At 33.8% G+C, this 11,265-nt stretch overlaps 1 protein-coding gene and 1 long non-coding RNA gene across 2 annotated transcripts in view; one reads left to right on the forward strand and one right to left on the reverse strand.

Annotated features, from left to right (window-relative positions):
* Window positions 2,264-11,265, reverse strand: part of LOC107630019 — a 17,416-nt gene continuing 8,414 nt past the window's right edge. The window contains exons 2-3 of the long non-coding RNA XR_001618118.2: window positions 5,852-5,857; window positions 2,264-2,566 (exon numbers count right to left, since the gene is read on the reverse strand). This is a non-coding gene — a long non-coding RNA (uncharacterized LOC107630019). The remainder of the gene's footprint in view (window positions 2,567-5,851; window positions 5,858-11,265) is intronic.
* LOC107630010 (monocopper oxidase-like protein SKU5) lies at window positions 2,570-7,334 on the forward strand. The gene is made up of 9 exons (XM_016333006.2): window positions 2,570-2,843; window positions 3,122-3,231; window positions 3,361-3,631; window positions 3,721-3,859; window positions 4,622-4,988; window positions 5,419-5,784; window positions 5,877-5,955; window positions 6,644-6,843; window positions 6,930-7,334. Exons 1-9 carry the CDS (start codon window positions 2,688-2,690, stop codon window positions 7,027-7,029), a joined length of 1,788 nt encoding a protein of 595 aa, XP_016188492.1. The 5' UTR covers window positions 2,570-2,687; the 3' UTR covers window positions 7,030-7,334.

Consider the following 11,265-nt stretch of genomic DNA (forward strand, 5'->3'; position numbering starts at 1 on the left):
CACTCCTACATGCATTTAGTTTGGTTGCTTCATTTGCTTCATTTTCTGGTTTTTGGTGTATTAGGGTGTGTATTAATTGATTCTTTATGTTTATTTTGGATGATTCATATGTTATGTAGGATAGGTTTTGTCTCACTCCTACATGCATTTAGTTTGCCATGTAAAGTTGCTTCATTTTCTGGTTTTTGGTGTATTAGGGTGTGTATTAATTGATTCTTTATGTTTATTTTGGATGATTCATATGTTAGGAATTGAATGTAGGATAGACCTGCAAGTATATTATACTGATTAGTTATTGAATTTTTTTTTTTGTGAATAAATAATCTTTGAAGCAATTTTTTTTTTTCTTCCCACCCTTTATGATCTGTCTCGTTGAATTGTTCTATGAAAATGTGATAGTGTTCTGTAACACAGTTTTTCATATTATTGTAGTCTATATTTGTGAGTCTATTTATTGTGTAATCAACTGAGGTTAAGCTAGAAATTTTTATGTATAATATCCCTGGTAACAAATACACGTCAATGTTGGTTAGGGTTGAGATAGAAATTTACCATAAAAGAATGAACTAGTCAATGCTGTGAGTTTTTTAGTTTTATTAAGTTTGGAATTTGAAATAAAATAAGAATATGTTTGATTTTGATTGAATTTTTAAGTTTGATTATAAATATGAGCACTGTTGTTTATAATTAGATTTTTAATATTGATTATAAGAATGATATGTCTTTTGCCTCCTTTGTTGGGATTAATTACCGTCAAATCAGTGTTAATATGCATTTTTGTTCTTTAGACAAGTCTGAGAATGAGTGAGTTAATATTCATTCCTTGATATTAATTGTGATCGAGTTATAAGTTGATAGATTATGTTAGGATATTATTTAATGTTATTCTAATTGAATATACTTATTTTAAATTCAAATTGTGAAAATAAAAAAATAAAAATATGATATCTTCCTTAAAGTATAATGTTTTAAAACCTAACATATTTTAACTTTATTAAGCAACTACACTTGAAACACCTTTATGCATTTTCAATTTAGTAAGTTAATTAACAGAGGATTAAAAACAAAGTTGATTCAGGTAATAGAAATTCAAAACGCATCTTGTAAACATTAAAAATACATATCAGATTATAATTAAACACATCCCAAATCATATTACAAATAAAATTTGTAATAATCAAATACTCTCAAGATAATAATTAAATTCAATAATCCAATTTAAAATTTAGACTAATGGTATAATTAGAGTATAATTAAACACGCTCTAAATCATATTATAAAAATTGATTATAATCAAACATGCTCAAAATAATAATCAAACTTAAGAATTTAATAAAAGTTCAAAATCATATTATAATTAGATTATAACAAAACACACTCAAAATCATATTACAAAATCCAATTATAATCAAATGCGCTCAAAATAATATAAAGTTCAATAATCTAAATCAAAGCTCATACTTATGCTATTATTAAATTATAAACATAGTTGTAAAAATAATTATTTTGTTGACTTGACAATGCAAAAATAAATTTATATGAAAAATTTTCTCACATTAACACTACATTAAAATTAAATTTAATTTTTAATACCATTATTCAATAATATATATTAGTCTATATGACTTTTAAGTCATTAAATATTTTTTTATTAAATATTTGCGTAAAAGTTTGCACACTAGAAATGCACAAAAGTTAAGGACTAATTAATTTAATCTCTAAATAATATAAGAATTTAGTCTCTTAAAAAGAAAATATACACATGATTCTCTAAATACTAATCACATTTGGAAAAAAAATGTCCAAAATTTCCTTTCTGCTACTTAGATTTTAAAATATATTTTATCTAAAGGAGATCAATAATAATGCCACTCTTGAATTAATGTAATTTTCTAAATTATATTTGATTCTCATTATTTTATTTTTCTTGGTGATGAGAAAAATTTCATAAAAGTTGAAGTTAATTTGAGAATAATAAATAATAAAGGTGAGTTGCATTATTAATTGGAGAGTGACATAATTTATTCATTTATTTGAATAAGGAAGAGTCATGGTATATAACTATATATGTCATGAAATAAGTTTAACCGTGTCATTTGTGCATATATGAAAACACGGAATTTAGTAGGATGAAAAACCCTTATTTAGTGAGGCAAACAATCTTTCTCAATGGGAACTGTGAGGAGCTTTTAATAAATTTCAAATTTTAACATAAAAGGTAATATTTTGTAAGAAAGGACAAATGAAAAACTTTTTTCTTCTCTTCACATAAAAATACCTCAAGTTCATATATTAGTATTACACATTTGTACAATATACTAATATCACGTCCATTTAAAATTAAATTCTGACTAAAATAAGCAATTAAAACTGAAGGGTATACAAAAAGAGTAAAAAGTTGGCATTAAAAAAGGGTGATAAAGCTATATTTATGAGGAACAAGGGTCAAATAGAGAAGACAGAATATGCAAGGTATGAACTGGCTACTTGCTGTCACCCCTTGAAAGCCTTTGATTCCACCCATCATCCATTTCCACTCTACACTACAAACTCCTTTCACACCCCNCTATCTGCCACGGAGTTCTATTTTTCTGATAGAAATTGATATTTGATAATGTAATTTCAGATAAAAGAAAATAAAGGGTCTACTCAACAAAACTTAAAACTGTGCTCTGAATCTCACGCCAATGGCTTTGTTTAGAGCTCTTGTGCTCTTCTTCTTCTTCTTCTTCCTAACCAACGTTTCTCTGCTTCTCAACTTCACTAACGCTGAGGATCCATTTGCTTTCTACAACTTTGAGGTCACTTACCTCACTGCTTCTCCTCTTGGAGTTCCTCAACAGGTTGCTTTCTTCTTTTCTATTTTCAATTCCCTAAAGTTTCAAGCTTTTTACTTACAGATCTACTATGGGTCACACACAAATAGCAATGTGAAGCTTGAAAATTTGAAATGCCTATGTGGTTTTTGTGGAAATGCCACGATGAGTAGTTTTGAGTTTTCACTTAGTTATATTGTAGTGTTTTGTAGAGTGATTAGAAAGGTGCTACTTAGTTTTCAGTTTTAGTAACAAAACTTTCTTCATATAATATATATCTGCATTGTATTTTTTTTTATTTTCAGGTCATTGCTATAAACGGCAAGTTTCCAGGTCCAACCATCAATGTGACCACAAACAACAACGTTGTTGTCAATGTCCGGAACAAGCTTGATGAGAACCTCCTCCTTCACTGGTAAAGGGTGCTCTTTTTTCTTTTGTCTGCCTTTTTTTTTTTGAAGTTAAGATCTTTTTTATTTGTTTTCTTAATTAAAGAAGCTTTGAGATGAATTTATGGATATTTGTTTATGGGTTGTTGAGACAGGTCTGGGGTTCAACAAAGAAGAAGTTCTTGGCAAGATGGTGTTCTTGGCACAAACTGTCCAATTCCTCCAAAGTGGAACTGGACTTACCAGTTTCAGGTTAAGGATCAGATTGGAAGCTTCTTCTACTTCCCTTCACTTAATATGCAGAGAGCAGCTGGTGGATTTGGTGGATTCATTATAAACAACCGACCCATTATTCCAATTCCTTTTGACACCCCACATGGGGACATTGTCATTATGATTGGCGATTGGTACACTCGCAATCACACGGTTAGTTTTTGTTGGTTGAATTAAATGGAAGAAAGTGATTAAGTAAATATCTTGGTCATGCTAAGCGATAATTAATACTTGGAATGCAGGATTTGAGGAAGGACCTTGATGCTGGAAAAGATCTTGGGATGCCTGATGGTGTTCTCATAAATGGAAAGGGTCCTTATAGATATAATGATACACTTGTTCCCGACGGCATTGATTTTGAGCAGTTTGATGTCCATCCTGGTAAGTGGAAGAAATTTAATATGAACTCTGAGTTCTTTTGTTTATTATCTATTTTAACTAATTGGTGGTTTTGTTAGGTCTGATATCATTTCATACCATTTGGGTCAAAGTTAGAGACTTGAATGTCTCCTTGTATAGTTCATGTAATGTTGGGGAAAAGAATCGTCTTAAGTTGCACATGACCTTGTCATGTGCATATCTCTTCCATTGCTTCTTTAACCTTTTCTTTGCCATTGTGCACATCTCTACTATTGTCTCTATTACCCTTTATATATGTCTACTTTTCATCATCTTAAGGTAGCTTAATGAATGGTGGAGATGTGCACATGGTATGGTCATGTATACTTCCAACATGAGAATCTTGGACTTCTTTAGACTTTAGTCATGAAAACAAAGAAGCAATGTCTAGAATATATGTTGGTTCTTTTACCCACAAAGAATTTGGTTTGGGTACATGGGACCTGACAACATATGAATGTTGAGAATAATAATTTTAAAACAAATAATAGTATAGAAGCCAACAGGGTTTCATGTACTCATACACTTTACTTATATCTGTTGAATAATGCATGTAAAAATGTTAGAATATATGCAGAAAAGAATTTTGTTGTTCCCATAATGTTGTTACGATACTTGAATTTGAATATCGTCATTGCTCATGAATCAATATTGTGGGTTTGTATAGCTGAGGCTTGGTGTTTAGACCTTGACAATCATATCCCCGCTATGTATTCTGAAAGTTTTTCTGATAATGTTTAACAGGGAAAACTTACCGACTTCGTGTACATAATGTTGGAGTGTCAACAAGTCTGAATTTCAGGATCCAGAGCCATAATTTACTTCTAGCAGAGAGTGAGGGATCGTATACAGTGCAACAGAATTACACTAGCTTAGATATTCATGTTGGACAGTCGTATTCTTTTCTGGTAACCATGGATCAGAACGCAAGTTCAGATTACTATATCGTTGCAAGCGCCAGGTTTGTGAACGAATCACGCTGGCAAAGAGTAACCGGAGTTGGTATCTTACGCTATACAAATTCCAAGGGTAAGGCGCATGGTCCTCTTCCACCACCTCCAGATGATGAATTTGACAAGACTTTCTCAATGAACCAAGCAAGATCCATCAGGTCTCTTTATGCTGCAGTTCTATAACATCATTGTTCCATTATTCCATGAACATGGTTGATTATCTTCTTTTCATTCGTCATTCTTAAGTTTCAGGAACACTTTCAAATTAAGTGACAGAGATATTTGTTACCTCAAGATTTTCCTATATTGTGTTGGGTTGTTGAGTAAATTTTAGGAAGAAACTTTTGGATATAATAAATAATTTTTAAAGCTAAACCCAAAAAAGTGTCATTCAGCTATAATTAAATTTATTGTAGAACATCAGTGTCCCGGTTGATGGAGATATTAAATGTGTTGCAAATATTAAACTACAACATTTAATTAAGTCATGGCACCACTAGAATTTATGTAGATTAGATTTTTAAATTTGAGTGTTGAGAAGGAAAAACTTGACTACTGACTCTTGTGATTATGTGGTTAATTATGCAGATGGAATGTATCAGCAAGTGGTGCTCGTCCCAACCCACAAGGGTCTTTCCGATATGGTTCCATCAATGTGACCGAAATTTATGTACTAAGAAACAAGCCAAGAGAGAAAATCAACGGGAAGAATCGAGCAACACTCAGTGGCATCTCTTTTGTCAATCCTTCCACTCCAATCAGGCTTGCTGACAAGTACAAATTAAAAGGAGTATACAAGCTTGATTTCCCCACCAATCCTATAACTGGACCACCTCAGGCCAAGACATCGGTGATTAATGGAACTTACAGGGGATTTATGGAGATTATACTGCAAAACAACGACACCAAGATGCATTCCTATCACTTGGATGGTTATGCCTTTTTTGTTGTCGGGTAGGGATATATTCCCTTCTCATTTGTGTGCCATTCCATTTTCGGAGCTTACATGTTACAATATCACTTAAAACTCGTTTCTTTGTCTGCAGGATGGATTATGGTGAGTGGACTAATAATAGCAGGGGCACATATAACAAATGGGATGGAATAGCTCGCACCACAGCACAGGTATACTGATATTTAATGCTATGCTGTTCTCGAAAACATTTATATGTTCTTGTTTATGAATCTGTCATCAAAAGAATAATAAAAAAGCAGTCAGATCATCATTAGAACTTCTGTTTTGATCCTATAACATTTCTCTACTTGTACGTTAGTTTTTCCTGTTCGCATCTGTGTTTCTGCTCAAGTCTTTGTAACAAGGCATTTTTGGAGTTGGAACTTGTTGTGACAACTCAACCCGTTTTATCCTTCAAGCTCTTCTTTTTCATCTTTTACCCTCGAAAACCTCAATTGGCAAGCATACTACTAGGGGACATGGGTATTATGGGGTTACCAAAGTCCTACATCGGGTAGTATAGGATGCTTGATGTTATATTTAAGGAGAGTGGTTCTCTGTAAACAGCTAGCTTTTAAGGTATGGTTTTTCACTTTCCTTAGATACTTAACATTGGCATCAGAGCCTTGGTTGTGGGCATCATGGAAAGGGCTACTTAATAGGCTGGATTAAGGTGAACACGGAATTATGATAGCAGGTAGCAAAGGGGAAAATAACTGGATAATTTTTGTCTGCTAATTTTTAAATATTTTATGCTGCTTCTTCGGTAACAGTTACAAAGTTTGTATTTCAAATGTACCGTTGAACTTCTACAATGTCTTTCATGTACCCAAAGTCTTCCCTTGTCTTCTGGTGTAGGTTTATCCCGGAGCATGGACAGCAATTTTAGTCTCGCTCGACAATGTCGGAGTTTGGAATCTCAGAACAGAAAACCTCGACAACTGGTATCTCGGTCAAGAAACATACATCAGAGTTGTCAATCCAGAGGCTAACAACAAGACTGAGCTTCCCATGCCAGACAATGCCCTTTTCTGCGGCGCCCTTGGGAAACTGCAGAAGTATGTTCCCCAATCCTTCTCTTTCAACAGACATTTTTCTTTTCCAGTGCAAATGGTTAAATTATGCCATATTTTTTCTTTTTCAGGCCTCAAGATATTAGTGCCGGTGCATCAATCGGTAAGAATACAGTGAAGCTGTTGTTCACTTGGCTGGTGTTTGTATGCGCCTTGATCCCCATTTTCTAGTGGAATCACAATTCTGGCTTTATTGGCTTGTTAGTGCTGAGGTTTCTGGCTTGAGTTCGTAGTTTTTTGTTTCTTTTTTTTGTAAGTCTTGTTTGTATTATTATTAATCTTGAAGTAATTTTTGACTTGTATTCTTTTCTATTTGTATTAGCATCTTTTGATGTCTGTTGTTCCAGGTGTAATTGATTGGGACTGGCAATTCTTTTAATGCCTATAATTTATGTTAGTAATTAATGACACGTAATCCAAAACTCAATTCAATGCAACATGGCACAAGTGGTTTCCACTTTCCACAGATATTACTCTTTTCCTTACTCTTCTTTTCTTCAATCTTGTATTTCTATACTTTTCCCATTATGTTAATATGTCTTTTATGGTCTAATTTTTAGTCCAACAATAATTGGCATTTGAAAATTTTATGGTAGTATGATATCGAGTTTCTTTCTACAATATTATTACTCCTTATCATGTTCACCCACCGATAATAATTGTTTTAAATGACGAGCTTTACAATTTTCTAGTTGAAGAAAGGGATAATTTGCTGAAGACAATTTAGTAACTTTATAGAATTATACTATCAAAAAAAGGAAAGGTATGGGCAATGAAAATGTTTGGTAACGAAAGAAAACTAGCCAAAAATAAGTTAGAATTTGCCTTATTTAACATTTATTAATTTATTAATTGTCGCGACAATTAATGAATGTTAAATAACATAAGTTCTGAGTCACCAAAAAATAACACAAGTTCTGACTGCTTTTTTTGTGTCTCGTATTATCAATTTCAATAGTTTTCTTTTTGGTCTGATACAATTTCATTGTTAAGTAGTAGTTTTTATAGGTCAAGATTCTTCAAGGCCCATGCGAGGCTCAAGATGTGTAGACCATAGCTGAAGATTAAGTAAACCTAACTGAATGTTTTCCTATTGCACGTTTGCCTCAATAAATTTAGCAATATTTGTTATGATGTGAGTGAGTTTTGTTTCTCATTGCTGGTTTAGTTAAATTAAAGTTCAATCAATCTCCTTCATTTGTTTCTCAACATTTTAATAATGAGTTAGATTTGATCATTGATGTGGTCCTACGTGTTTCCTACTCCAAAGTTGGGAACAGTTGTTACAAATTTTCATTCCAGGCCAAAATTGTTGGGTAGATTGAGCTGGGTTCATCTTAATTCAGATGGCAACTACTTTACAGAAATGGTTAGGATTAAAAGTTATTAAAAAAGTATATAATCACTTAAAAATGTCATATAGTTTTATTTTCCAATTTTGACTATTTATATGCATCTCTCTAGGTTTTGTTTTCTCACTTTATTATAATTTTTTGTTCTCATGTGATACACTCCTAATATTTTTTTTTGTCTTGGTTTGGGACAAACAGAACAACTTATAAAGCCGAGCACTCTGAATATGTTTTGTTAGTTTTTATTTTGGTCTAGGCACCTTTTTCTTCCCTTACACACACACACACACACTCTAGAAGAGGGTCCTTTTTCCCACTTTTTGGATTCGAATTCGAATGCAGCTTGAGGAGAGAGACCTATAAATCCTCCATTTGTTCCGAGTCCCAGCTGCGGGTCTGGGGATATGAGTCGTCCCCATATGGATTTATTTGGGACTTTTTTTTGGACGGAATTTGGGACTTCAATGGATTTAATTTTTGTTTCCTTTTCTTTTAGTCTTCTTAAATCAGGCCCATTATAACAAAAAAGAGTAAATAAAAAGTGGTCATACCATAAGCGGAATGGTACGATAAGAAAGTACTAATCGGCATCGCTCAATGCTCAACTAATAAATGGATCAATGCATGACAAAAATAAAATGGGTCGATGTGAAGACCATAAGCATAAAAAAGGGTCAATGTCAAATGATTTGAAAATTCAGCACGGCATCGCAAGGCTTGGTTTACTGGCAACTATGTTTGCCTTGCTAGGAGGTGCACCGTTTTGAAATCCTAGCTAGGTCTAGGAAGTTGATATATGGAACCCATTGAGAAAGGGAAGGGATGTGTGTGTAAGGGGTACTTGACCAGAAAAAAAAAAAAAAAATTCAGCATGATTAATATGTTGATCAGTGGTAGCTTTTTTACTCTGAGTGCTTAGTCTCTTGGTTTTTCAATTTGTCTTGTTCATCTGGTCTCTTCTCCCTTTATAGGTAACGAAGCTTGTTGTTTTGTAATCGTTCTGGACTCTGTGGTGTCTATTTTTTAGGACAGTGGTGGTCAGTGTATTTTAATTTTCAAATGTTAGCTTGTGTTGTGATTATTGGGTTTGTAACTCCCCTTAATGTCGACTTCTAGAACTTTGTGCACGTGTTGGCTCTGTTCGAGATATGCTCTGTTGATGGTTTTCATACCGAGGTTATTGGCATGGTTCACAGCCCCTAAGCTTGGCCTATAGAATATAAACATGCTGAGCTTTTGAGATGTTATATCCTCGGTTGGTATATGTCAGATAGAGCATGCTCGTAGCTCCCAAGTTCAACGTATTTTTTTTTGTAGGAAGAGTTGGGCCGATGATATGGGTAAAAATTGGGATTGTACTTTATCTAGTTGGGGTATAAAACGTTTGGGTTAGTGGAAAGAAAGAGAGAGCGTGTTTTTGGGTTTAGTAACTTCCCATTAAGACAAGTATCTTGTAAACTGTTTTTTCCTTGTGAAGCTGTAACGTTTTCGTGTGAGGAGAAGATCATGAGTAAAAAAGGTTAGTGTTTACTTGTGGTCAGTGTATTTTAATTTTCAAATATTAGCTTGTGTTGTGATTATTGGGTTTGTAACTCCCCTTAATGTCGACTTCTAGAACTTTGTGCACGTGTTGAGTCTGTTCGAGATATGCTCTATTGATGGTTTTTATACCAAGGTTATTGGCATGGTTCACAACCCCCAAGCTTGGCCTGTAGAATATAAACATGCTGAGCTTTTGAGATGTTATATCCTCGGTTGGTATATGTCAGATAGAGCATGCTCGTAGCTCCCAAGTTCAACGTATTTTTTTTTGTAGGAAGAGTTGGGCCGATGATATGGGTAAAAATTGGGATTGTACTTTATCTGGTTGGGGTATAAAACGTTTGGGTTAGTGGAAAGAAAGAGAGAGTATGTTTTTGGGTTTAGTAACTTCCCAATAAGACAAGTATCTTGTAAATTGTTTTTTCCTTGTGAAGCTGTAACGTTTTCGTGTGAGGAGAAGATCATGAGTAAAAAAGGTTAGTGTTTACTTGTTTGTTTTGTAGTTATCCGTTTGGTTGCTTGTCTTGTTTGGGTTTTGTCGAGTCATGGGGAAGAAGAAGGTAGCTATCATTGACAAGGGAGACCTTTATGGTTGGGTTGATGTTGATGTAAGGAGTAGAGTTTCAATTTTTAGTACTGTCGGTTTAGTGTTGCAATTAAACGATGTTAACTGGGTGAAAAGTGGGCAGCAGTTAGAGGTTAAATTCTTACGGGAAAGTGATAGGATATGTGAGAAGAGGTATGATTAGTCCTACTTTTACTTGTACACCTGCATGTTAACAGAGTTGGGTATAAGGCTTCCATTTTTAGAATTTGAATGTGGGGTTTTGTCACAATTGAACTGTGCTCTGACACAGTTGCATCCTAATTCCTGGAATTTTATGCGAACTTTTGAGTGTTTAATGAAATATTTGGAATGTTATCCATCTCTAGGGCTATTTTTCTCTCTCTTTCAGGCGAAGGGTGTATAAAAGGAGTCTTGGATAAATCTGAGTAGTTATCCGGGTCGTAGTATCTTTAGTTTGTATAATTCATCGTTTAAGAATTTTAAGGTGATGTTTGTGAAGGTGCAAATTGGTGAGGAATTTTATCCCTTCTTCCTGGATTCATTAATGAATGAAAAATTCCCTGGGTTTTGGTCTCCGGAACCGAAGTAGATTCTGGATTGTGAAAATAGAACGAAGAGTGAGGATTGTGTGTTGGATTTTTTGGTTTCGGTTCTGTCATCATCCGAATTGTTGTCTATCTCTAGTTTGTTGGAGCTTGAAGGAGATAGGGAAGTGATTGAAGAGTACTTAGGTAATTTAGTTTTGTGTGTTTTATGTTGTGGTTGTGGAGTGGTTGATGTTGTATTGAATTTTGTGTTTGTGTTATTATTTTTCAGGTGAGAAAGCCCCTATCTTGACTACTGCTAATATGAAAGCCTTTGTTAATAAAGTAAAAAAGAATGAAAAAGAAGGATCTTCCACCAATGTGGTGAAAGGGAATGAAATGGATGGAGCTCAATCTGTGG

The sequence above is a fragment of the Arachis ipaensis genome, chromosome B01 (assembly GCF_000816755.2).
Source record: "Arachis ipaensis cultivar K30076 chromosome B01, Araip1.1, whole genome shotgun sequence".
Classification (NCBI taxonomy): domain Eukaryota; kingdom Viridiplantae; phylum Streptophyta; class Magnoliopsida; order Fabales; family Fabaceae; genus Arachis; species Arachis ipaensis.

What these genes read in the sequence shown, in the direction of transcription:
- LOC107630010 (XM_016333006.2), top strand. Translation starts at nt 2,688, where the DNA reads ATGGCTTTGTTTAGAGCTCTTGTGCTCTTCTTCTTCTTCTTCTTCCTA. An exon ending in CTCTTGGAGTTCCTCAACAG is followed by an intron (nt 2,844 to 3,121) that starts GTTGCTTTCTTC and finishes TTTTATTTTCAG; the next exon opens with GTCATTGCTATAAACGGCAA. An exon ending in GCAGTTTGATGTCCATCCTG is followed by an intron (nt 3,860 to 4,621) that starts GTAAGTGGAAGA and finishes AATGTTTAACAG; the next exon opens with GGAAAACTTACCGACTTCGT.